The following is a 25,760-nucleotide window of genomic DNA, read 5'->3' as shown; positions in this document are numbered from 1 at the left end:
TTTAGCAATGCCTAATAATTTTATGTTTGTTAAAACCAGTGCATTTTCAGAACCATTAGTCGGGGTATGTTTTAACTGTATAAATCTAGAATAACATTTGTTTGTTCAGTTGTCAGGCAACCACTCAGACTATTGATCGTGTGGTTGTTTGAGAGAAGGCAGTGAACTGTGTAATGTTTTTTTTTTTTTTTTTTTCTTTCTGTCTCAAGACTATTCGCCTCCAGATTAGGAACACTGTTGCCTGCCGGGTTTCAAAATTGAACAGAAAAACTTTTCTAACAGAAGTATGGTGCATCACTCCCCTATCATATCATATTTCATATCATCAAGCATCTCTCTTTCAGGCAGACCTCATTTTTTTGTTGCTTCTTCTTTACGACAGTAACTTGTGCTTATGTGTTATCCACTGTATAGTGGATACACTGTATAATGTATAATGTTTGGATTGGCAGGATGGTTCTGTTTTGATCATACCATCCATGCAGCCAAGCATGGAAAAATGCAGGGAAAGCAGCAAGGTAATCCCGCTAGACCAAGCCCACGACGAGGCCATGCCTCTTGTGGAGTGTGCTCTGATACCCAAAGGACACTGTATGCCTTTAGAAGTGTAGGCCAGTGCTATGGCAACAACTATCCGCCTGTATAAGCTCTGTTTCGATGTGGCTAGTCCCTTAGCACCTTCGCTGAACTAAACGGAGAGCTGCTCAGTCTGTCTTAAAACAGACAAGCGAGACACACGTGCTCTTAATGCCCTAACTGGGCAAAGGAAGCTTGCGTCATTTTCCTCGTTGTAAACCGACAGGGCAGACAGGGAAATAACCTGAGCCCTGAATGGTGTGTTGAGGGATTTAGGCACGTACCCGAATCTTGGTTTGAGTATGACCTTTGAGTCATTTGGCCCAAATTCCATACACATAACGATGTGCTTCACTGAAGCGAGAGCAATAAGAAACATTGTCTTGAACGACAAATGTTTCATGTCTGACAAAAGGATTGGCTCGAATGGGGCACCTTTCATGGCATCCAAAACCGTAAAAAGGTCCCACATCGGAATTGAGTTGGGGTCTGGGAGGATTCAGCCTCTTAGCTCCCTTAAGGAAGCAGATGACTAGATCTTTCTTCCGCAGTGACTGGCCAGTCGCGGGTTTGGTAAATGCTGCTATGGCCACCACAAACCTTGAGCGTGGATGGGGTTCCGCCCTTATCCAGTAGCTCTCGAAGGAAGGAGAGGACTTCCGTAACCCTGTATTCTAGGGGTGAAAAGGGGTAAGCTTTGTACCAGCCAGAAAACACAGACCATTTTGATGAATAGAGTCGTCTTGTAGACGGGGCTCTAGTCTGCTTGATCGTCTTTAACACTCCCTCCAGGAGGTTAGCGGGTACCCGTTAATGGCCCATGCGTGCAGGGACCACAGCTCCAGGCGAGGGTGCCAAATCGAGCCCTTGGCCTGAGAGAAGAGGTCTTTCCTCATCTATATTGGCCATGGGGCAGTGCGTGTCAGCTGCATCAGAACTGGGAACCAAGCCTGGTTTTTGCAGAGCGAAGCCACAAGTAGCACTGAGCATCCCTTTTCCCTGATTCGTTCCAGTACCCGAGGCGGGGGGAAACCATAGAGTGGGCAGCGGGGCCAGACATGGGCCAGCACATCCCTGCTTTTGGAGAAAAACTTTGGACAGTGAGCATTTTTTCTTGGGACGCAGACAGGTCTACTTGCGCTCTGTCGAATGTCAGTAGGACCATCTGCGGGTGCAGAGATGATTCTCCTGGTGGAAAATTGTTTCTGGACAGTCTGTCTAGTCTCAAATTCAGGTGACCAGGCACATACGCTGCTCTCAATGTGCGCAGATTGTGCTGAGCCTAGACCAGGATTTGTTTCATCAGCCTGTAAAGGTTTTGGGACCTGACGCCACCCTAGAAATTTATATAGGCCACCACTGACATGTTGTCCGAGCGGACCAAGATGTTGGTGACCTTTTATTTGGGGACAAAAATGCCTCAGCGCGTTGTTGCCTGCTATCCTTTTATCGACAGTCGCACTGTCATAGACAGCGAATCCAGTTCTGTGCCCAGAAAATATATTCTCTGACTGGGAGACAGGGAACTTTTCACCCAATTGACTTTCTCGAGATGTTCGAGTAACATGGTCCTGTGTTGGTCCTCGAAGTGTGATCGAGCTAGAATCAGCCAATTGTTCAAATAGTTCAAAAAGTTTCAGGGGTGCAAGAGCCACATCCATGCACATCGTAAATGTGCGAGGTGCTAGGGACAGGCTGACCAGCAGGACTGTGTATTGATACACCTGGCCCTCGAAGGCAAATCTCATGAATCGCCTGTGACGTGACGCTATTTGTATATGGAAATATGCGTCCTTCAGATCTATACACTTAAACCAGTCCTCTTGACAAATCTGTGCGAGGATTTTCCTGGATGTGAGCATTTTGAACTGGCATTTCACAAGCACTTGTTTTGCTGTCTTAGATCTAGAATGGGTCTGAGACCCCCAGTAAGCACGTACTGCACTGAAAACACTGTCGGCCTGAGCTGACTGAATGTGTATTGGTTTTGTTTTTACAGAAACTGTGGGGCATGCATTGTGTAGTGTTTGTGGGGACTGGGTTGTGGGTCACTCACTACATTTAATGCACAACCGACATAAGTCGGTTTTATTTGTGCGAGCCCTGTACTGTGACGGGCTGTGCTTGTGTGTAGGAATGAACACTGGGTCGTGGGCAGTTTTATTACACTCATAACACCATCGGTTGTGGCCGTAATACCAGAAATGAAACTCTTTATGTGATTTACCTGGGTCGGCTTAAAAAAACGGCATTTGTGTGCAGGTACAGGCAGTGGTACCGGCTTGTTTACTGCACAATGAACGAACATCTCTGGTCCCAGGGTTGACCCCGCTGCGGCTGGAAACTTCGAGCAGATGGCTGTTTTGGGTGACCTGCTGCAGAGCTAGAGCACTTTGGTAAGAAGTGCTTCATAACCTGTGACGTCTTCTGAACAGCAAAATCTTTGACGGATGATTTGAAGAGGCCAGCTGAGTGCGTTGAGGAACATGGAGCACTCAGAGTCCGGCTTCTCCGATAGCGTCAGCCATAGGTGTCTCTCAGCAATGGTGCTCAAGGCCGAGGTTCACCACGCCTGTGAGAGCAGACTTATCAGCTCTGATTTGATGCTGCCCCGCTTCCCTGACGACTCACGGGCAGAGGGAGGGAGATCCACAGGGCTGTGACCTCAGATCCGTGAGCTTCACTGAAGAGATGAAAAATCAGCTTATTTCAGCCCATAAAGCTATATTTATAGACCCAGGCCACGCCCATTTCAGCGTGATGTGACGTAGTGGGCGCGAAGCACCCCCATTGGATCTGTCGTCACACAGAGCCTCTCTCAATAGGCTGCTGCAGTTGCCTATTGGACAGCCAATAGGCACGCGAGCCGTCTTGCCTATGTCTGTATGCTGCCGCAACGAGTTTTACATTCATTCAAAATTAAGGATATTTTTTGGCTTCAATATCTTGTGGAAAAGAGGTTTAATTTCCTCTACACATCGGAAGATATTACGCAGTACGAGAGAACCTCCCATAAGAGATCAGAATCCAAGAAATTAGTCTCAAAGAGGAATATCAGATGGCCAAGTCCTGACTGGATGAGAAGAGGATCTGAGGACGGAGGAGGGTAATTATATCCTGAGCAACCCGATAAAGCTGCTGATAATATTGAATGGACCTTATGTGATAGGCGTCGTTTTCCTATACAGTAGGTAGACATGGATCAGCTGAGAGTCAGCTCATGCGAGCTTGACTGACGTGCCCCGCCAGAACGTGCCCAGCGTGATGTAAGCCGTAAATAACAAAATATAGAAAAATAAAATAACTAATTTGTTACTTTTTAAAAAAATCCAAAACATGCAGTATTAAAATAAATAAGGACTAATACCTTTTATTATTAAATAAACCATCATAAGAGAACAGAAAATTAGAGATTTAAAAAAATCAGCTGCCACACTGAGCAATGAAATTAATATACTGATGATTTTACTTGAGTTGAAATAAATTTCATTACATCTTTAGTATATTCAACACACATCCATAACACACATCCATTTACAGTCACAAGCAGGGGTCTAGCAGTAAGTCACTGTACAAAGAGACAACATTTTATAATGCGAAAGAATAGGGAAATATGAGTTACAATCAAAGTGTCTGCAGATTTTTCTCAGCAAGAGAAACTCAATGCCAAAATCAATAGAGACATCTCCTATGAGGTAATATTAAAAACAGTATGAGTACATAAAAATAGGGAGACTTATAATCCTAAATAAATAATAAAAGCATTCTGAAGTGATAGGAACAGATACAGTAAGATATTGCTGTAATTCACCCTATGATATTACAATGACCAGAATTTGCTTTTCATTTCAATACTCCACCCAGTTGAGTAGTTGAGTCTATCATAAAATAAATAGCATGTGTTAAACTGTGGGAGGTATTGTGTGTTTCTCACCAGCTCAGATGGTACGGAATAATTCTGCCTGTTTAAATGTAAAGCAGATAACAGCTCTGGATGGTTCTATTCTTGAAAGTGATAAACCAGGATGAATAAACCTGGGGTGAAACAGTGCTTAGTCCAACAGAGCTAAATTCATTTTGCAAGCTCACGAAATGGAGTTATCTGAATCAACGCTCTTCTATATTCACCACAGGATATTGAGGAAGGCCAAGGTCAAATTACAACAAAATCTGAGAGCATTAGACTCCATTGCAAGAGAAAGTTTTCCAACTCAGTCAGAGATAATCTCAATCTCCAACTGTGCTCAGCAGGAACTAAAAAGCTTAAGAAACTGATAGGATCCTCAGACCACGTAAAAATGGTGCTTTAGGCAAGAAAACAGATGGTTTGATTAACAGGAGAAATGCAGTGAGATTCTCAAATAATTTGCTTTTAAGATGTGATGTCATGGCTGTCTGTAATGTTTAGGGTCTACCATAAGCACACTATAAAGTGAACGTGTTTTTTTTCTCTAAATGATTCAGTCAAAATAAATTATATGTTGACTTGAATAAAATCAGTTAATTTAGATGTTACCACACGAGGACCTTTAGGTCCTTCAGGACGTTGTTTGGTTTACTGAGAAATAATTTTCAGTGTGTAAAGTGACAAGACTGATGCAATACTAACGTTTCATACTCTTAAAAGGATAGATCACCCAAAATGAGTATTCTGTCATAATTTTCTCACCCTTATGCCATTTCAAACATTTATGCATTTCTTTCTTCAGCAGTACACAAAGTTTGTTCCCTATCTGTCAGTAACAGTCCAAATTCCTCTGATACTTCAGAAAAGGCCAATGAGAATCAGTGAGTGGAATTTGCATGCCACTTCCCCATCATATTAGTATAAAAGGAGTGGCGTTCAGATTTGTTCTTCGGAGCCAAGCTCATTTCATTTACCTACGGAAGAAGCGAGTTGCTGGTGTTGCGGCACATTTAAGCGGTCTGTCTCCAGGCAGTGCATGGATAAGTGCTGAGAGAGTTCCCCTGGGTGCTTCAACAACATAAAATAGCAGCTTTCCTCTAAAAGAGCAAAACACAGACCAATAGTACTGTACATCTTTAAAGATGCCTTTTCGATTGTGTGTTTCTGGGTGCAGTCGATATCTCTTTTCATCAGACGGCCTCACGTGTTTGGGTCATTTCCATGTGGAGAAAGCTTTTGTGGATGGCTCATGTTCTTACTGCAAGAACATTGCAACCATTGCAACGTTGCGATCACGACTCTGTTTTCTTACTAAAGAGAGAGTCAACTCATCCGCTTCCTGTGCTGGTCCTGTTGCAATGTCCGAGACCTCATTAGCTAGCACTCAGGGGCAACAACACGAGTGTTTTGGCCGAGTTGATGAAAGCAGCATCAGAGGGTGGGCTAATGCTTCTTAATCACAAGACTTGGCTGGGCGCCCACCTTTGGGTGAGGTGGCCCAGAGTATGTGTGATTCCAAGTTTGTGGCCATGCTTGCCCGGGCCACCGAGAGCATCAGACAGGCCCATCAGATGCATGAGAACTCCAATAAGCCTTATTAAAAGTGTCCCTGAGACGGGCGACCCAGGGATGCATGAGTTGCTCACATTGTTCAACACACTGCTCCTTCCCCCGGTGCAGGGCCGGGCAGAGAATATTTGGTTCCCTTATGTTTTTGTTTTTCTGCTGTCCCAAAGGACAGTGGTACCCACATTTTCAAAGAAAGAACAGATTCCGCACTCCCTGGGTCCAGGAAGACAAGCATGTGAAGTTTGTCTGGTTTCAAACTGAAGCGAAACACTGTCTGAATGTTTCCTGAAGAACTGAAAAGCTCTTAAACCTGTTGTTGCGCCGGGCCGCCAGCACCAATAACGTCATGGAGAAAGCAGATTTGAACAATAAAAAATCAAGTGCAAATACAATTACAAAAAAAATTGTAAAAAAAAAAAAATCACCAATCATTGATAACATTAATTTGCAAGGTGACAAAATTAAGCATACAAAACATCAGCTAAAATGATCTATAGGCTATATGATTATAATATGATTATAATCAGAGCATGTACATGTTTTTCAATTATTTAGCGTCGCGATCATTTGTTTTTAGAAAAAAATAAAAAACCATGAAATTATATTCATATGACATGCTGAAATATATGCCACTGTACCTGGGATGAAGACATTTCGCACGCAACGCAAGCAGAACACCTGCACGTGACCTCCTCCTACAGTGTTCAGGGCTATCATGGTTGTCAACAAATGCACGTGCACGTTAGCCTGGCTAACGCCAGACCACGTATCATTGAGAATGAAACGTGGTCTGGAACCCACATGTTCATTTTCTCGTATTTGAGGCTTGGTTTACGAATGCCCAGAGCCGTATTATTGGGTGCTACGAATATCTATCAAATGGGCCTGTACGTTTATCAAATGCGCCTGTGCTCCCTCCCCGTTCTGTGATTGGTTCCCTATTTCAGGGGAAAATTTGGTTCACGGTGTCCAGACTGCCTAGCAGCGCGAATAAAATCACGCATGCAGCAAGGCAGAATGAGGAAACCCAGGCTACGGGCATGTAGGATGACAGAGTTTACGACAGTAGTAGAGGACAATACTGTTTCCCAACTGTAGGGGGACCCCGAGAGCAAACGTTACCTGGTGTTACTTATTATATTACAGCATTTAAAGCATTACAGCATTTAAAGAGCACAGACCTACCCAAATGAGATGCATGTGAAACGCATTGTAAGTAATACTTTTATCGAAAGTATTGAATTCGCAATTCTTGACTTGGTATCGGTATCAAAACAATAATTTTGGTATCGTGACAACACTAAGACAGCGTCAAAGTGATTGACAATTAGGGAACATCTTGGTTACTGATGTGATCTCTGTTCTCTGATGGAGAGAACGAGACATTGTTTCCCTCCTGCTACAGAAACGCGCTACCCACTGAAATGGATGGGGCATACTCTCTACTCCTCAGTACAAACCTGAATGAGTGGATGCATGCCTGCTCCTTTTATACCCATATTACGAAGGAGTGGCATGCAAATTCCACTTGCCAATTCTCATTAGCCTTTTCTGATGTGTCGGAGGTGCCACCCATAGCTTCAGTACATCAAGACAACATCTCCATGATGTTCCCTCCATCAGGAAAATGTAAGAAACACCATTAAGGGGCCTTTGATGGATTGGCAGAAATACAACATTCCATCTGGTAGATGCCTTCCCAAGAGCTATGACTCTAATCTTTGAAGTCCACAGATGTCTTTATGTACTGGCCATGCATAATCAATTATTGAATCAGTAGAAATATTTATTTTGGTTGATTAGGCTAATACACCAATATACAATACAATGAATAACTATGGCAAAAGTTTCTGTATGTAATCCAATGGCTCTGTGGCAGTTCAGCAACACGGACAGTTCCAGTACCGCATTGCATTCAGAGAATGTCCACTCTGGACATTGCCCATGTATCTAATCCATCACAATCAGCTCCCTGATAACACACACAGAACTGATGCGTGTTCCAGCAGATTGCCAGAAGACAAACAATCTCACTTTGCCAACCTCTGTAATGGATTTGTGCTGCATTTGTCCATGGTTAGTGAGACATTTTATTGGAGTCAGCATTGGGTTTAACCAATACTTTAACACCAATAAAAAAATAAGTTATCCCTAGTCTGAAATCCTATTGGCTCTACATCAAAGCATGACCGTAGTGAACTCCTGCTGCTTAAATGTCTCTTTTCTTTTTTTTTTTCTTATTTATACTGATAGTAAAATACGGACATTGTTGCAACAGACTGAATCAGAAGTATGATTATTAGTTACCACTTCAGTCTGAATCACTCTTACTGCGCAGCTAACATTTCAGAATAACCTAACATTGAATCAGGCGATAAATGCATATGCCACTCTGAAAAAAAAAAAAAAAAAATATATATATATATATATATATATATATATATATAATTAGCTGACTTTTACCTTACCGCAAAGAGTAAATAATATATTTATTTCGATAGTCCACTTTAGACATTCTACTGACATTCTGCTTTAAGTAACTACATGTTAACTAACTCTCATTAGAGGATTAGTAGACTGTTTGTTTAATATCTGCTAGCACTTTATTTTGATGGTACCCCAACTGAAATTCTTCTGACTAGAAGTAATTTGGCAAATACAAATCAGCTTATTCTACTAACCTGAACCCTAACACCTAACCATAACCAAACTGTCAGGATTCCACCTGCTTCACTCACTCCTCCCACTTCTTCACAATCCCCTGAGTTTTAAACACCATCACCTCATCAGTTCACCTCCCTATATATTCAACTCCTCTTCACACACTCATTGTCTGGGCACGTCTCTTCATGACACTGCAGACAATCACTTACCTGCTATCTTCCTGAGTTCCTTCCGTCCATCCCCTGCTAACCTTCACATGGAAGTTTAGTCTCCAGTCATTAGCCTGTTCCCAGTGACTCTCCATCTGCATCTGTAAACAAAGACTCTGGTTATTCTTCCGCTAAGTTACATCCTGAATAGAGTCAGCTTGCATACCATATCTCTGTCTGGATCTGAAACCTGCAAATAAACACATTTCATTTCACTTACCACCTGTCTGACTCCTGTTCCATCCGTGACACTAACAGCCTACAAAAGTATACTAATTTGCTAATGACAATTAGTTGACATGTGTTACTTAAAGTCAGTAGCATGTCTAAAGAAGGATGGATGGGGCAGCAGTGGTTCAGTGGTTCATGTACAGTAGGTTGTCTACAAACTGGATGGTTAGTGTGGTTCAATCCCCGGTTCCACCTGACTGAGTGTTGAGGTGTCCATGAGCAAGACATCTAACCCCAGCTGCTCCCAACGAGCTGGATTGCACCTTGCATGGCTGACACCACCGTTGGTGTATGAATGGGTGAATGTGAGACAATAAGTGTTTTGGTGGCCATTAGGTCTGTGAAAGTGCTATATAAATGCAGTCCATTTACCATATATTTTAAACAAGTATATTTTTTACTGTAAAATCAATGCAATGCAATACATATTACAAAAAAAATATTTTTCTATTTGTTTAAGTAAAAACTATATCAACTATATAAATTGGAATGTTTTATGCTGCATGTTATTTTATTTAGTTCATGTTTACCTTTTGACATAACACTGCTCTGATAAACTAAATTTGATGGAGAGGCTAATTTTGATAAACTTTCTGGCTTTCTATTGGACAGTTGTGTTATAAAACTACATTTTACAATAACAAATGGATTTGTACAGCTCAAATTAACATTAAGTTATATTATTTAATGACTAATGACTATAAAATATACAGTAACAAAAATGTCATATAATTCTTGTAACATTGTCACAGCATGTTTATGGCAATGGCAAACATGGGTGGCACTTTTTAGCTGTATAATTTACAACATTATTTTACAGTGCATTATAATTTATACAAATAACAATTCTTATAAAAAATATTATATTATTAATTTAGAAAAGGAAAACTCCCCAACACTGCCTGCATAAATAAGTGACATGGGTTTCTAATATGCTGACCCAGTGGACATGAACAGAAAGCTTTATTTAGGATAGCTTATAAGCATTTTAAACTTATGCGGACAAATTATTTTAAAGAAGAAGAGAGAATAAAATAGGAATTCGTTTTCTTTAAACACTTACTTACAGGGATCTGTAGATTTGGTAACAGCCTGTTTATCATTCCACCCTCGTCTCGAGTTTTATGCATGTCCTCCGAAAAGCCATTACAGAGGGCTACTTGTGTTTTAAGCATGTGACTTTGGTGAGAGAGGGCGCGCGCTCGCGTCTGCCAGCGTCTATCCATTGAAATTTGGCTCTGTCTCTCTCACTCCCGGACAACGATGCAGAGAGTAGGAGGGTCAAGCAGAGCTATGTGATGGGACCGACTTTATAGAGGAATATATACAGGCACTTCAAAAAGAGACTAGGAAGCCTCCGTGTCGCAGTCCGTTGGCGGATTTTAAACTGAGCCACGCGTTTAACTGATAGCTGCGGTCTGTTTCTAACTGTCTGTGCTGCTAGTGGATTTATATTCGGCATTGTATTAGGTAAATACGGTTATTTCTTCTTCAAGGAACAATTCAGAGCACTACACGGATAACCTTACCATCGCTTTATAATGGGGATGATTTGTTACCGAAGTTGGACTATAGTGTAGCACCAATTCAAAATAGGTGCTGCCCAAGCGACCTTTCCTCTATTTTCGCCAAACACTTTCATTACTTCCGTATTACTCTGATGCCCGTTAAATATTCATATATCGAAGACATATTAATTCTAATAATACTAATAATAATAATAAAAAAAAAAACACATTCAGCGAAGAACGGGACCTGTTCGGATGAAGTTTCAACACTGATCTAGTTGTGGTGAGTTGTTTTTTATTTGTATTTTTTTTTTTTTTTTTTTTTTAATGCTGGGCTGGTCGTGTGGATATGGTATAAATTGTTGCCAGTTGACTATGCAATGCAAATATAATCGTTGCCTCATACTGCAGCGGGGCAACTTTGAAGAAATGCAACATGATCGTCACATCGTTCTCATGAATGATGAGAATAGGCTACAGCAGCCCATCAAATCCACGACTCCTTACACGAGTAACAACTGTTATCCCTCATGACCATTCATGTATTTATACCATGGTCCTTTTCTTTATCTCTCTCTCTCTCTCTAAATGCATGCTGGTATTTCTGCAATACTGCCAAAATATTTTTTTTTTTTTGAAAACGTCCTAAAACTTTCTCAAACAAGATAAATGTAGTTAATTTATGTATCTATTTAAACTTTTTCGTCATGTTTAAGCACAAATATTTTCCCACATGTATGTTTGAAGCAAGATAAAGTAAATATGGGAGAGGGGAGGTGTCCACATATTTTCCAGGAAAGAAGACAAAAATACTGATTACTTTTATTGTATTACTTATTTTTTTGCACCTTTGATGCAGGTTACAGGTTATTAGGGTTACAGGCTACTTCGTCTAATTAATATTTTACACACTAATGAGTGTTTAGCTGATTCTGTAACTGTCCGTATACTGCATAAAATACCCATGAACCATTTTTTTTTTCAAACAGTTTATAATTACAGTGAGGGATAATGCCAATGTGTGAGAATCAAGCAAACTTTTTTACTGATTTACTATACCCTACAAAGTTGTATGCTTACAGAAAATCATAAGACATAAATGTTTGCCTTCAGGTAAAACAGCTAATATATTGCTAAAATTTGTGACATTATCAACTCCACCTGTTATTAAAATAAGTTATTTAAAAACAAATTATTACATTTAATTATAGCAAAATCCAGTAGCATAATGCAAAGAAAAAGAAGAAGAAAACGTTCCTTACATGAGCTGTCGGGTAGTGAGGGTTCTGATGAAGAAATATGTGTATATAGTGCACAACATTTGAAACCACTGTGCCATTATCCCTGTCTCTGAGCAATGGAGAGAGCACAGCAAAAGCCAGTGATTTGGGCACAATAGTGTTTCATGACTCTTCATTATCCACAACAGACATGCTATAAAGCATCTTCCTGACAGTCTCTGCTCTTAAGTCGACAGTTCAACCAAAAATTTAAATTATGTCATCATTTACTCACACTTACTGTATTTCCACATAATTTCTTTCCTCTGCAGAACACAAAACAAGATAATTAAAAACAATGTAGTTTATTTATGTTCCACAGACAAAAGGAAGTGATAGAATGACATGAGGCTGAACATAATGATTTTTTTTTTTTTTTTTTTTGGATAGGTTGGGGCAATTACTGCACACAAAATTAATGAACATTTTTAATCATTATTTTTATAATTATTTTGTCTTTGTTAACCTAACTTAACTGTTTTCTTGCAGTGCCACTAGTGGCACTAAAGGGAATTGCGTTCTTCAGTTTTTTTTTTTTTAATTATTTGTATCAGACAATAGATCTTTTAACTACACATTTGGAAATTTCTTACTGTTGTTCATAGAGGCACACACACCTCATGTATCAATAACTGCAGAATGCTGTTACCCCTGCACTTGGATGTCTTTGCAAAACAGTCACTGACACCACAACATTGACAATCTAAATGCTGCATTCACATTTCCCTTTGTGATGAGTCTAACTAAGTGTGTGTGTCCCTTTGTATCCCAGCTGTCTCTCATCATTGCTATCCACTGGCACACTTTTTGCCATTTTCCAAAAACACCATTTAGAGCTTTTGGCGGCTACATAAAAGACAAAAAAAGGACCTTTTAGCGTGCACACGGACAATTACACAAATACGCGCAAACATCAGCATCCAGTTGTGTGCTAGCTCAATGGCTCATTCATCCTATACTGATGTGCGATATAGCCATGGATGATAGCCCAAGAGAGCTGGTGAAACCTTTCCTAGTCTTGTAAATATGCCTCAATGGGGCCTTTTTTTTTTCTTCAAATGGCTGTCTGCAGGTAAAGTGGCTCCCTAACAAGTCCTCAAATTAATGAATGACTCAAGCATGAAGGCCCTTCTGCAGCAATTCCAGCACATCAGAAATTTCACAGCAACGACTGATTGGTTGAACATGCAGCAAGCAGACATGCCTGAACAGGAGCGAAGCTTTATGATGGTGAGCCATAGCCCATTATTTTATGATAATGAGCAGGATCACCGAATCCATCCTGATGCTGAGATTTCAATGAGACAAACGTGTGAAAAGACAGGCGTAGGAACATTGGCTCTCTGATTAGAGCTTGAAAACAAAGAGAGCCTTGGGAGTATGCTGTTGAAAAGAAGGTAAAGATGTGACATGACACCTTTCAACTAGGCAAACAAAAACATTGATGCGTGTACGAAATGACAAGCAATAAGAGAAATGCAAGAAAGCAATGCTGCTAAAATGTTTCAGCCGTCATCGGGAATTTCTTGACGTATAAAATTTGTTTGATTTTTACAAAACTTTGTGTCTTTACCTCAGTGTCACATTGGGTATTAACAAAAAGTGACACGATAAAGCCACAAGCATTCACTTCCATTGAAATGTGTGTTTTTGTCCTATCAAGTGGTAAGCGTCAAGCGAAAGGTCAAAATCCTGAAATCTTTCATTCTAATTGGCTGGCATTATGTTGCATTACATATCATTTTTACTTTCAACATGGACAGACATTGTTGTACATGGTGTCAGATGTGCAAAATGGATTTTTCATAACTCTGTAGCTGGTAACAACTTTATGTATGCAGCATCATTCAGATCATTTAAATCCTACAGACTTTGAGTGTTTATGGCTTTAAGTTTAAGGTTTATGTTTTCGTAATGGCCTTTGTTTGAAGAGGAGACTCTGTGTCTGGCCGAACTGAGAAAAGGGGACCATGGGTTGTTTGTCTGAGATAAATTGCAGCTTTTTTCCCCCTGTATGAGCCTTTCTCTGATATGTGGCCAAATAAAAATGTAAAATTAAGAAGTTTACGATCAAAAAGACAATAATGAAAGGAGCAATTATACTGAAGAATTGTAAGCCTTACTTGCTTGGTGCACTATTACTGTGAGGTTTATTTCTAACCTGTAATCAATCCTTTATTGGCATTTACGGACATTTAATGGAATGCACCCCTCTGTTTAATGTCTATTATGGTTAACTGATTTACTATAAAGCTTTACACTTTGCATACATGTCCTAACCTGATTAGCAGTAGCTATTTAAACTGGACAACTCGTAAAAAAAAAAAAAAACAAGTTGTTATAGCCTTTTACATGGATCATTCAAACAAATGAGGACATGCATGATCAAAAGAATGTCTACCTTGTTGTTCATGCTTCATAAAAAGTCAAAGGCTTTATTAATATAGATTTGTTTAACAATTAGTCCTCTCATATAAAAAAAGACAAGTTATTGCACCCGAGAGACATGATTTGAGTGTTTTCAAACCTTCATATTAAAATGTGTACCATGTCCATAGAGACTCTCAGAGATATTTAGTATTTAATGTGTCTGCCAGAGTGTTGGTGAGCAAACAATGCTACATTATTCTTTATTTTTCATTCTCTTTGTTTGCTTTTTTCACAATACTTTAGGTCCTCTATTGTGCTTTTAAATAGTGCTTTCTTTGAGTAATGTGCAAATACATGCATATTTATAAGATTATCATTTATATGGACCTAAAGGATGCAACAAGAGGATTATCTTTTTTTTTTTTTTTTTTTTTGTGCATATGAACCAACAAGACCAGTTGTTTGCTATCGTCAGTGCGCTTTAATGTATCTGAACATTCACAACAAATTGATACCATTTATTATGATGTTCAGTGTTTCATCTAGAATCTGACAATTATTTTAGTTTCATGGCTTGTCTGTTCCCAGAGGTCCATTTTTCACTGTGACAGCAAGATAAGAGGGAATATTTGATTTGCATTTAACACTCAACACAATGGCTGTCATTCCATTTCCCCCTTCTGGTCCCATGAACTGATATGAGCTATATTTCATATTTCTTTAATCGCCTGGGATATTCTCTTTGATACATTACACATCACAAATCTCCTTGTACACATCCTTTTGTTCTCAAACGAAACACGGATAAATAATTATGACTTCCAGTCACATATTTTCGCTAAGAAACCTTTTACCCTCTGGCACACAATGAAAGACACCGTTGATTGTCATGGGTTGGAGAATAACATAGCTAATTAAGAGTAAAAGCTCATTAGTCAGCGGAGAGAGGAGGATGTGAGGCTTATCGGTTCCTGTTGCAGACTTTGAATGTGGTTTCAGGGATGACTTGAAGTCAAGCCTGAAAGAACTAGAATTACAAATAGTGGGATCCTACTGTAAAAAGTGTCATACAACCCTGTAATCAACTCTCACACAAGATACACACTTTTGCAAACAGTCAGACAACTTTCCATCCACCCTGCGGACACAGATGAAGAGCAGGAAATGTCTCAGAGAATGTACCTTCATTTGCATGCTTCCAGCTGAGACAGCCAAAGCTCATTCCAATTGCACAGGTTGTAAATGAAATAACTAAACAGATGCCCTGAGTCCAAAGTGCACACTTGAAGCTATCCTCTGAACATGGTTGAATCAAATGCCATTGAGATATCAAGTTTGAGAGATCCCAGATCTCATCATCTTAACCTTTCAAAACAACTTCAATAACACTTCACTTTTGAGCTCGGTTTTGCTTTTAGTTGTTATTTAAGTTTATGTGCCTGGAGATGGTTGGCTAAATGGAGTTGTAGATGGCAATGGAGGAGTGATGGTTTTCTAAAGAAAAAAAAAATATTTTAATATTAAAATTATATTCTGGGTTCAATACAGGTTCAAAAGTTCAGGCAACAGCCTCTGTGGCATGATTTCAACAACAATACCAACAACAACTAGAAAGACAGAATTAAATAAATACTAATAATAATAAATTTCACTGAAAAAAAAAGGAAAAATCAAGCCACTTTTTTCTTTTTTTTTGAGGAAGTGTGAAGCTAATGATGTTTATTAACTTTTCTGTTAAAAGTGTTTGTTTGAACTGTGAAGCTGTTTTAATAATTTCAAGTAATTTTGGGGTTTATGTTGTGTGGTATAAAAGCCTTTTTTTTGCTTAAATTTAGTGTAGACAATTTCGGAGAGGCTAGCAGCAGTAGCAAGATAACTGTGTAAGAATAAGATCCCCCACCCCCCATATTTAGAGCATCTCCAAAGCCACAGCTCCTCCAAAACACTAAAAAGCACAGCCAGAGCAGAGTCTGCAAAGCATCATGAGATACGGCTTTAAATGACCTCAAGTCTCAAAGAAAATAACATTACAACAATAATAAACAAACAACTTACAGAGCTCTGACTTGTAGCACATCTTTTCAGCATTGATAGTGTTGCCATAGAAACACATAATTCTGAGTCCGAGAAGTGAACAGCTAGCTCCTGGTAGATCGTCACGGGTTGTCATCTCTTAATTACTGTAATTACAACATTACAAGAAGCATTCGCTTGTTGTTTTGGTTCTGGAGGAACAGTAAAAGGTAAAAGGCTTTTTGTTTGTGGCATTGGGTGACTGTCTGTCTTCTACTCTTCATTGCCTCATGGAACATGCTTGACCAAATCCAAGGATTGGACAAAGAATGTTGGTACCGAGACTTCAACAAGTATATTTGAATATTCAGGCCAATTCTTTTATTGATTGCTATCAGGGTGTGAATAGTTCCAACCAGTTTAACACAAACTGTTGATTGAAAAACACTGCCTACCCTAGCTTTAAGTGTAAAGAACCAGGCATATTACTTTAATATCAGTTTGATAAGCATGCAATTGTTTTGAACAAGCTAAATTAGCCCTTGTGTTGGCTTCAAACTAAGTTTGTTGTTGAATTTACAATTCAACATTCAAATTAATTTTGCATGTATTAATTGCCATCTCCACTGCAAAACACATGGTAACATGATCATATAGGTCAGGAATGTGCACCTGTAGAAATTGATACAATTCTTCTTTTAAATGCATGTTCTAAAAAATCGTTCGAGAATATTAGATCATTCTAAATATTCTCATTTCAGAAACCTATCAGGTATGTTCATCTTCATTTTAGACAACAAAGGGAAGGATAAAGCATTTTTGATATCTAAAAAAAAAATCTGTTTGTTGCTAAATGGATATTATTTGTATTATCTGTTTGGTTAGTCAGTTATTTATTTATAATCCGTTCTCAATCACATTATGAGTATAATCTAAAATGAGTTGCACCACTGCTTAATGAATATGACTCAATGTGCTTGAGCAAAATGGTATACCGTTTAAAACAGATTGGCTTTTTGTCATTCAGACAGCTATTTTGTCCAGTCTGTTTCTCTCCTATTACTAGGCATGGCTGTAGTTTTAAAATGATTCGTCCCTCTAGGTGAATACTCAGGACCTTGTCATATTCACCATTTACATGACAAATTACAATACCAGTGCTTGTATTGCTATTGCAAGCCCTGCAGGTTATGATACAAATACTCTTGCAGCATCTAGTTTAAATGAAAAATTGCCATGTCATGTAGCAAGGCTACGATGATCGTCTAGAACTGTATACATAATTTTCTCTCTATAAAGGGCTTAAAATACCTTTTTTTTGTAGTTCTACAGTGGTAATACACATCTTAATCCAGCATACCTCTAAATAATTGTTTTCTCTTCGTTCCCGGAAAAAAAAAACTAGCTAATGTTTTGATGTTCTCTCCCACCAGACCTTTGCTTAATTTGACTCATGCAGATACTTATTTCATTTCTTAATTATCCTCATTTATGTGTTTACACTTTCTCCTCCATCATTTATTCATCCCACACATTTTATACATCAATTTTCTTTCATCCCCTCCACACGTCACACTTGTCAAGTCAAGTCGAATCAGTTGTACTTGTAAAAGCGCTTTTCCTACATATTGTTCCAAGCTGTGGTTTAATCAACATAAAGTTGTGTAGGAACCAACAGAATTGTCACTTTTATGACATTTTATACCAGCCTGAGGATATTTCAAGACAGTTTGGTGTTCAATTATATTTAAGTAGCACCATTGGTGCTTTTCATGCGTCCGCAGTTGATGATAAAAAAAAATCTCTCAGCTAGATGTTTTATTTGTGGTATAAAAGTATACCTCGGTTCCTCTTTCAGGTTGGATCAGTTTAACAGCATTTGATGAAGTGTATTGTTTTTGTAAGCACATATAGTGTCTGATGATGCCCCTGTAAAAATGGAATGACACATACCTGATTTTATTCCCGCAGATAATAACCGAAATCCTGTTACTGCACTGGGTGGGGGAGATAATGTGATATTAGCAGCAGATTGCTTTGAAAATGAACAGTGCTCTCAATGAATAGATGTTTACATGTTTTTGGTGTTTGAAGATAGCATTCAGATAAAGATCTGAGCTGTGGATTCAAGGTTGCAGGTTAGATCTCAAAGAACTGGATTGTTAAAGAGATCACAACCTTGCTTTTGAATAAAGTAGGCTACTTAACTACAATAAATGCATTAAAATGAGTGTATTTTGCTTTTTCATAAAGAACTAAGCTAAAATAGCTCAACAGTTTGAGGAGAACATAAGCCAGAAGCACCATCTATCTCAAAGCTTCGCTCTGCCCTTGTGACTTACAGTACATTACATTTTAATCGTCACTTTTTTTTTTTTATGTTGCCACTTTCCAACCAGAGCTACCATTCATAACAAAACAAAAAAAGATGAAAAAAAGAACTAGAACACATATAACAATGGTTTGCTCTTGGGAGAAATGTAAACAGTGATTTTACACAAAAGCAAAGCGCGTGTTACTCAAGGCAGAAAAATAGCAAGTCAAAAGAATTGCTGATGGAAACGGGGAGATTCTGGCATTTGAAAGGCCCTTTTTTTGTGGTGCACTGTGGTGCTGAAGTGCAGCACATTGTAGGATCCCTACTGAGTGGTTACTGTGTTCCACAGAGACTTCCTCATCAATATGCATGGAGAAGTACGGATGTCTGCGTTGAAGAATTAGATGTCATGCAGCACAAGCCTTGCTTTTAAATCTGCTGTAATCACAGCAGAACGCATTGTAGCCCGGATCGGAGCTGTATTCACACCGCTATGAATGTGTGACAGCATGTAACATATATTCTGTGGGAGATTGGGTGTAGATGCATCATCCAAGAAAGGCCTCCCATAGGAATAAATGCCAACGGTGGACATCTTATGATCATGACTTGAAATGTTAAGCTTGAAAATATTTAATGAGCTGATATGCTAACCATCAGCTTATCCCATCACATCACTATCTGCACTGGAATAAATGTAGGCAATAATACCGCTTCTGTTTTGATATGCACATCACAGTAATTAGAGGTTAGGCTATACTAAGCACTGACGCACAAGTCAGTGTGGTGCATTTATATTTCATGTTGGGTCTGTATTTTCATCTTCATTTGCATTGCATTTCACACTATTCGATATGAGTATTTTTAAACGTTGCCCACACATATGGTCACATGACACGCATGACTTGACAGGCTGTCATCAGAAAACAGTAACGAGACTCTTCTCCAACATCTGGTTTGGTCACGGACATGAAGAATGATTGACAGCACTTGGTGGAAACATGGAAATAATAACAGGGTTAGAACAAGGGGCGGGACTGAGGGAGACGCTGAGAACTACTGAAAGAGATGTCGAAAATGTTCTCATGGCATCTGTTTACCATGGCACTGAATTTCAGTGCTTGCATTTAAACTGTAACTGGTGCTCTTGCCTTTTTATACAGTTGCATTTGAAGCAAAAAGCTCGTAGAGATGCAAATGTGGATTAATGCAAGGCAGCAGTACATTTTTTTTATTTTTTTTTTATGGGAGAACTTCTTCATTTCATATACCACCGCAGTTGCACAGGGATGCTAAAATTGGAAGCATGTGCACATGATGATCTTATTATTTTACTTTTACACACTTTTATTGTTAATTTGGTGAGAATGTGTCCCTCTGAAGTACTAAAACACTCATTAACAGTCAGAGAACATTTTTTTTTAATGTGAATTCATTACACTTCTCACTTACAGACAATTTCTAGATTATTCCCACAAAGAATCATTGTACTTTTCTCCACTGTCTGTGTTGACAAGATCTTTCGGGGTTTTTTTTTTTTTTGGCCTCAAGGAAACCGAATTTCCTGTTAATTGCTTTTTTTTTTTTTGTCTCCCTTCTCTCTTTCTCTCTCTGTGCACTTTCACTTACATGAACAGTTGTTTTGGTGGGTGTGTGGAGGTGAAAGTGACTAATTGTTTACTAATGTATCTTTGTCCTTTGTGTGTAAATCTGCCTGCTGTGTGTGTTTAGGTCAGTGTTTGTGGGGCCGAAGCCATGCTGATCTTCAGTGCCGGGTGGTGGAGTGTGGTCTTGCACCAGAGCTGAAGCTTTGTGCTGCTCCCCCATGGCTCTATGGGAGCTGTTGCTGCTGACTTTCAGCCTCCGCTGCTGGCTGACAAGCTCTGTCAGTTTAGCTGAAGAAGGCCCTGCAGGCCCCCTGGACTGGCTTCTCTCTGATAAGGGCCCCTTTCACCACTCACAAGAGTACACTGAATTTGTGGAGAGGAATCGGCAGGGATTTTCCACGAGATACAAGATCTACAGGTTAGTTGTATTTGAATTGAGGCCTGTATGATAGGTTTTACTTACGTTTTGATCATGACCCACTTTCTGATATACAGTAACACTATGTGTACTTTATATTAATTTAAACATTGTGAATTTATTAGTCTAGCCACATTTTATTTTATTTTTAATTTTACCCAACTCTGTTATTCTGGTTTGTTGTTTTTATAAAACAAACAATTCTGTTATAATCAGTAAAGAAATCAGAACATGTAAAGAACTTAAAACCGTTTAACTGATAGGAATTGGAAATTTTATTTACAGCACGGCATTATCTGTAGAGTAACTAGACTAGACGTACAGTATAATTTTAGATAAAAATACTTATTAACAATATATTTCTACGCTATCTCACGACCAATTCGTTCGAATTCGACCTCACTCGTACGAATTCGTACGATTTGTCTAAACCCACGTGATGGGTAGGTTTAGGGGCGGGGTAAGGGGTAGGTCATTCGTACGATATGCACGATTTAGCATAATCGCACTAATTCGTACGAGAGAGGTTGTATGAATTGTTACGAATTAGCGACTTTTTAATCATTCGTCGAATTCGTACGATTTGGTCGTGAGATCGGGTTGCATATTTTGTCGTGCAATTTGATAGAAGTTTTAATATATATGAAGCTCTGTGTATTTTCAATTGCCATATAATTGTTCAGTCAACAGACTGATTATTATTATTTATTTTGATTCCCTGAGTCTGAACAATAAATGAACAGACTTGCAATAAAAATAAAAAATAATTTGTCAAGAATAATCTGGCAACGAAAAAATAACACATCAAAAGCACGTTCGGGCTCAGTATTTATTTATTTATTTTATTTTAATTTTTATAGAAATTAATAGATTTTTTTTTGCATCCAGCTGAAAAAAGTGTTTCAAATAAACACAATTCATTTCATTTTTTATTTTTTTTTTACTTATGAAATAATCCTGAAAATATATATCACGGTTTCCACAAAAATATTAAGCAGGACAGCTATTTTCAACATTGATAACAATAAGAAATGTTACTTAAGCATCAAATCAATATTTTAGAATGATTTCTGAAGGATCATGCGACACTGATTACTGTAATGATGCTAAAAAATTATATTTTGTCATCACAGGAATAAATTACATTTTATATTTTTCATATCATATTGAAATAGAAAACAGTTATTTTTAATTGTAATATTTTTGTAATATTATTACTGCTTTTATACTGTACTTCAAAATCTAACCAACCCCAAACCTTTGAATGGTAGTGTATTCTAAAAGCCTTAGATTTGATGAAGTGAACTTATTAGCAGTAACATTATATAAAATACTCTGTAGGTTGAATTGCATTTCTGGTCCATTAGCAGGTGAGTAGACATTCCAGCTCTTAAATTACTGATGACTTCTCATACATCATTCCCATCATTGCAGGGACAGTTATCGAATTTTCATCAGTTCTCAGAAACCACAGTTGACATCTTCTAATTTGTGGGAGCTACTTCATGGCTGCTCTGAATGGCCCTTCATCAAAACTTTGGAGTTTTTTTTTTTTTTTTTTCCTGTTGGCTAAACCTGGTGCATCAGAGGCTCAAGCGCACCCGCTGCAAGATTAATAGTCTTATCATGTGGCCAACTGATTAGTGCGCTCTTAATTCTTATTACTCGGCATTATCACCTGTTCCCTTGAGATGACTACTGTAGGCAGCAAAGCTGTGTTAGGGGATGATTACAACCACTCCTTGATTAAATAAGTGTGTTACAACAAAATACTAATTGAAAAGGTGCAGCTTTCACATGCATGCCAGAGTTTAAGTAAAATGCTTAAATAAAGTAATTTCTCATTAAAAAGACAGACTATTTAAGTACAAATATGCCAATGTTTCAATCATTATATTATATTATTATTTTTTATTACTGCAAAATGCATTTCAACTTAGGACCATAAGTGATGCATCTAAAAGCACCGTTTCTATATACTGTATACTTGTATTTTGTTGAAGTCGGCCTAGCCTGAAAATTATTTTCCATTTCAGTCCCATTCACATCCTCCCCATGCACTGGGCTATGAATAATTACAGTTGTACTGTTTGACAAGTTGCCACTTTTATTCACACAGTTGTTGTTGATCTTGTTGTCATGTTTAGTTATTTGTTGTCTTGTGATGTCAAGATGAGTTTGTTCCTTCACTCAAAAAGATTGTTTTGTTTCTAATTACTCTAGTCATGCTTCATGTACCAAGTGTTTTATGAGAGTTTCATGTTTCATTTGATGTTATCTTGTGATTTAGCATAATGCCAAATTCAGAGTACACAATATTTTTGTCTTATACGAAAGTCACTGTCACTGACAGTGTCGTGGACAAGAATCATATCAGACAACACATTTCCTCCCTATAACAATCATATCTTGCCATCTTTAATGACGTGTGTGATGTCATCGAAAAGGTGGAATTAGTAACTGGCTTCCGGAAACAAGAGTGTAAACAAACAATGGCTACCGCAGCAGCATATTAGCTTAATGCTAATTCCATTATTCACTAGGATGCTTAAGCACCTCTGCTATCTTCTTTTTTTATTCACTTTGCCATGGTAGTTCCACGCTAAAATATCATAAAGGCAGGTGTTTTGTTGCCATAGCTCCATGAACCTGTCCTCCATTGCTTAATTCCACCTAGCATCACCAATACCATTGTCTCTCTTTTGTTTTAGAATGTTTAAAGGTGCCATGTGTAAGAATTGGGGTTAAAATATCCACAAAATGAGCTACACGCATCAAAAGAATGAGAAGAAAAAAGGTTGATGATGTCATTAACAAATGACAAGTTATAGTGCTGCAGAGATATCAACCTGAATTAGCATGCTAAATTACTAGCCCCGGCCCGGCAGGTGTCATAATACCAGTTTTGGCCATGGGAGGCGGTATGCGGGCGGGCAACATAACCATACACAGTAAAAGAAATGGACAGAGCAATCTCATTGGATGAGCTAGGTATTCTGCTAGGTATTCTGATTAATTATTTTGTCATTTTGCCTCCACGTTTCCCCGATTGCGCGCGAGCTTCTTCTCTCTCTACTGTGCGACAGAGAGTCGCGTGGGTATGACGCAATCGTTAGCCTACTTTCACTAAAACTGTTTCTACGGGGCCATAACATAAGCTACAAGGTAATGAAGCATTTTATACATTTTCGTGTTTCTTTAGAAATAAATAAAGGACAAATGGGGTCTTCAAACGCCTCAGATGTAAAGTTTTTCGCTGTCAAAGTGACGCCAAAATGAATGGGAGTCAATGGGATTACTAATGCAAGTGAAGTTCTGCTACAAGATGGCAGCTCCCGCGAGGCTTCAACTTCCAGTCGATGGATTACCCCCTTGAACATAACCACCAGCCAAACTGCAATACACAAATAACCCTATGCGAATCTATGATGCGAATAACTCGCACGGCTTGAGGGAGTACTTGAACCTGATATCAATGGTGTGGAAAGTACAGACCACTACATTTCAATTCAGGGAAAATGATTCAAAAAATGATTGGTCAAAAAATGATTGGTCAATATTATGCATGAGGAATACATTTTGGTAAGTTGTAGCATACTGCATCTTTCAACAGTGTTCGTGTTCTTTTACCATTAGCTAGTGGAGATGATCGGTTCACGTGCACTAGGGATCTGTCGTGCAACATTTACAAGCACCAAAGCGATATTTAATAAAATTGACAGAATCTGAGAGCTGAGATTTTTTTATATATCATAAATAACCTGCTCTGTCTAGTCTGTCGGTTTCTGTGTCCTTTTCTGTGCGTGACAATTGATGTGTGGCGTGAGGTGTGTGAAAAGTGTCAATTGCGCGTGTCTCAAGGTGAATTTGTGAGAGTTGGCAGCTCTGAATGGTCAACATCAGCGAATGCTGTCTGTCAAATTAATTCCAAACTAACAATAAAAATGTAATATGAACAAATCGAATACCGTAACACTTCAAATAATAGCCCGGGCTTTTATTTTTCCATTACGTCGAAATGCACCGGCTTGTATTTGAGACAATATTTTATAAAGGCCTGTCTATGAGACAAATCAGTTTCTGGAGGTATATTGCCCCCATCTGGTATGGAATATGGAGTATGATTTTTTTTTTTTTTTTTTTTTTTTTTTTACACAAGGCACCTTTAAAAGCTGTACGGAAGAGCTTCTGTTCTGAGCTCCTATTGGTCAGTGTCACAAATGTGATGGAACCCTTCGTGGAGAACCGGAAAAATAAATAAATAAATAAACATGCTAGTCTTTCTAAGTGTCACAGACACAGGGTCAGTTGTCATCTACTATGATACACTATACAAGAAAAAACGATCGATTCTTGCAGCCTGACAGCCATTGTCATTTACACATTTCCACGACACTCTACATCAAACAGATTGTGCCATAATCTGGCAGATATTGTGTAGTCTGAACCTGGCATAAGAAAAAGCACTTACTTTGCTATACAGTAAATGTACTGCACATTGCTTAAAACAAAACAAAACAAAATATGAGATTAACAGAATGTAAATAAAAGAAAAAATCGTGAAATCTTAATCTCAATGGTTGATGACATTTTCAGTACAGTGAATACATCTATTTATATTAATTGTTAAGTAATTGAATTAAGCTAGGGCACGCAGTTTAATTAACATCACTTTCACATAGATCTACCACATGTTTTTAAAAGTAATTCATAAGCTTATCCATAGTTGTTGATGATTAGGATATCAATTGCTTGTTCTTTGAAGTGCGAGAATTGTAAACAGATAATGCACGGAAAAGTAAAACCTGCATAGCTTAGTGTCTATTAAATCTCCAATTACGTTTGTGACATCCGTAGATCAGATCGCATCTTTTAATGGGAGTGCAGATTCTCTGTAATATGTTGAAGAGCCTAGAGCATTTTATTCAAACAATCTATTTTTCAGTGCATTTTCTTTCCGATAACAACACATGCATGTAGCAGACCTAGAGAGATTAAAAGTGGCAATATTATATTGGGGATAGCTTTTCCTCCTTCAAGCACAGCTTTGTTGCGTTGCTCGATTCAAATAATCCGTAATGACATGTAGAA

At 38.5% G+C, this 25,760-nt stretch overlaps 1 protein-coding gene across 1 annotated transcript in view; it reads left to right on the top strand.

Moving 5' to 3' along the window:
* Positions 1 to 10,406: 10,406 nt before the first annotated feature.
* The window catches only part of brinp3a.2 (BMP/retinoic acid inducible neural specific 3a, tandem duplicate 2), a 32,692-nt gene continuing 17,338 nt past the window's right edge, over positions 10,407 to 25,760 (top strand). The window contains exons 1-2 of the mRNA XM_039647770.2: positions 10,407 to 10,947; positions 20,376 to 20,669. Of these exons, the coding sequence (XP_039503704.1) occupies positions 20,470 to 20,669 (200 nt within the window). The 5' untranslated portion in view covers positions 10,407 to 10,947; positions 20,376 to 20,469. The remainder of the gene's footprint in view (positions 10,948 to 20,375; positions 20,670 to 25,760) is intronic.

This window comes from Pimephales promelas, chromosome 8, assembly GCF_988280905.1.
Source record: "Pimephales promelas chromosome 8, fPimPro1.hap1.1, whole genome shotgun sequence".
NCBI classification, from domain to species: domain Eukaryota; kingdom Metazoa; phylum Chordata; class Actinopteri; order Cypriniformes; family Leuciscidae; genus Pimephales; species Pimephales promelas.
The sequence above is the reverse complement of the archived record's forward strand: the minus strand, read 5'-3'. Positions and strand labels throughout refer to the sequence as shown.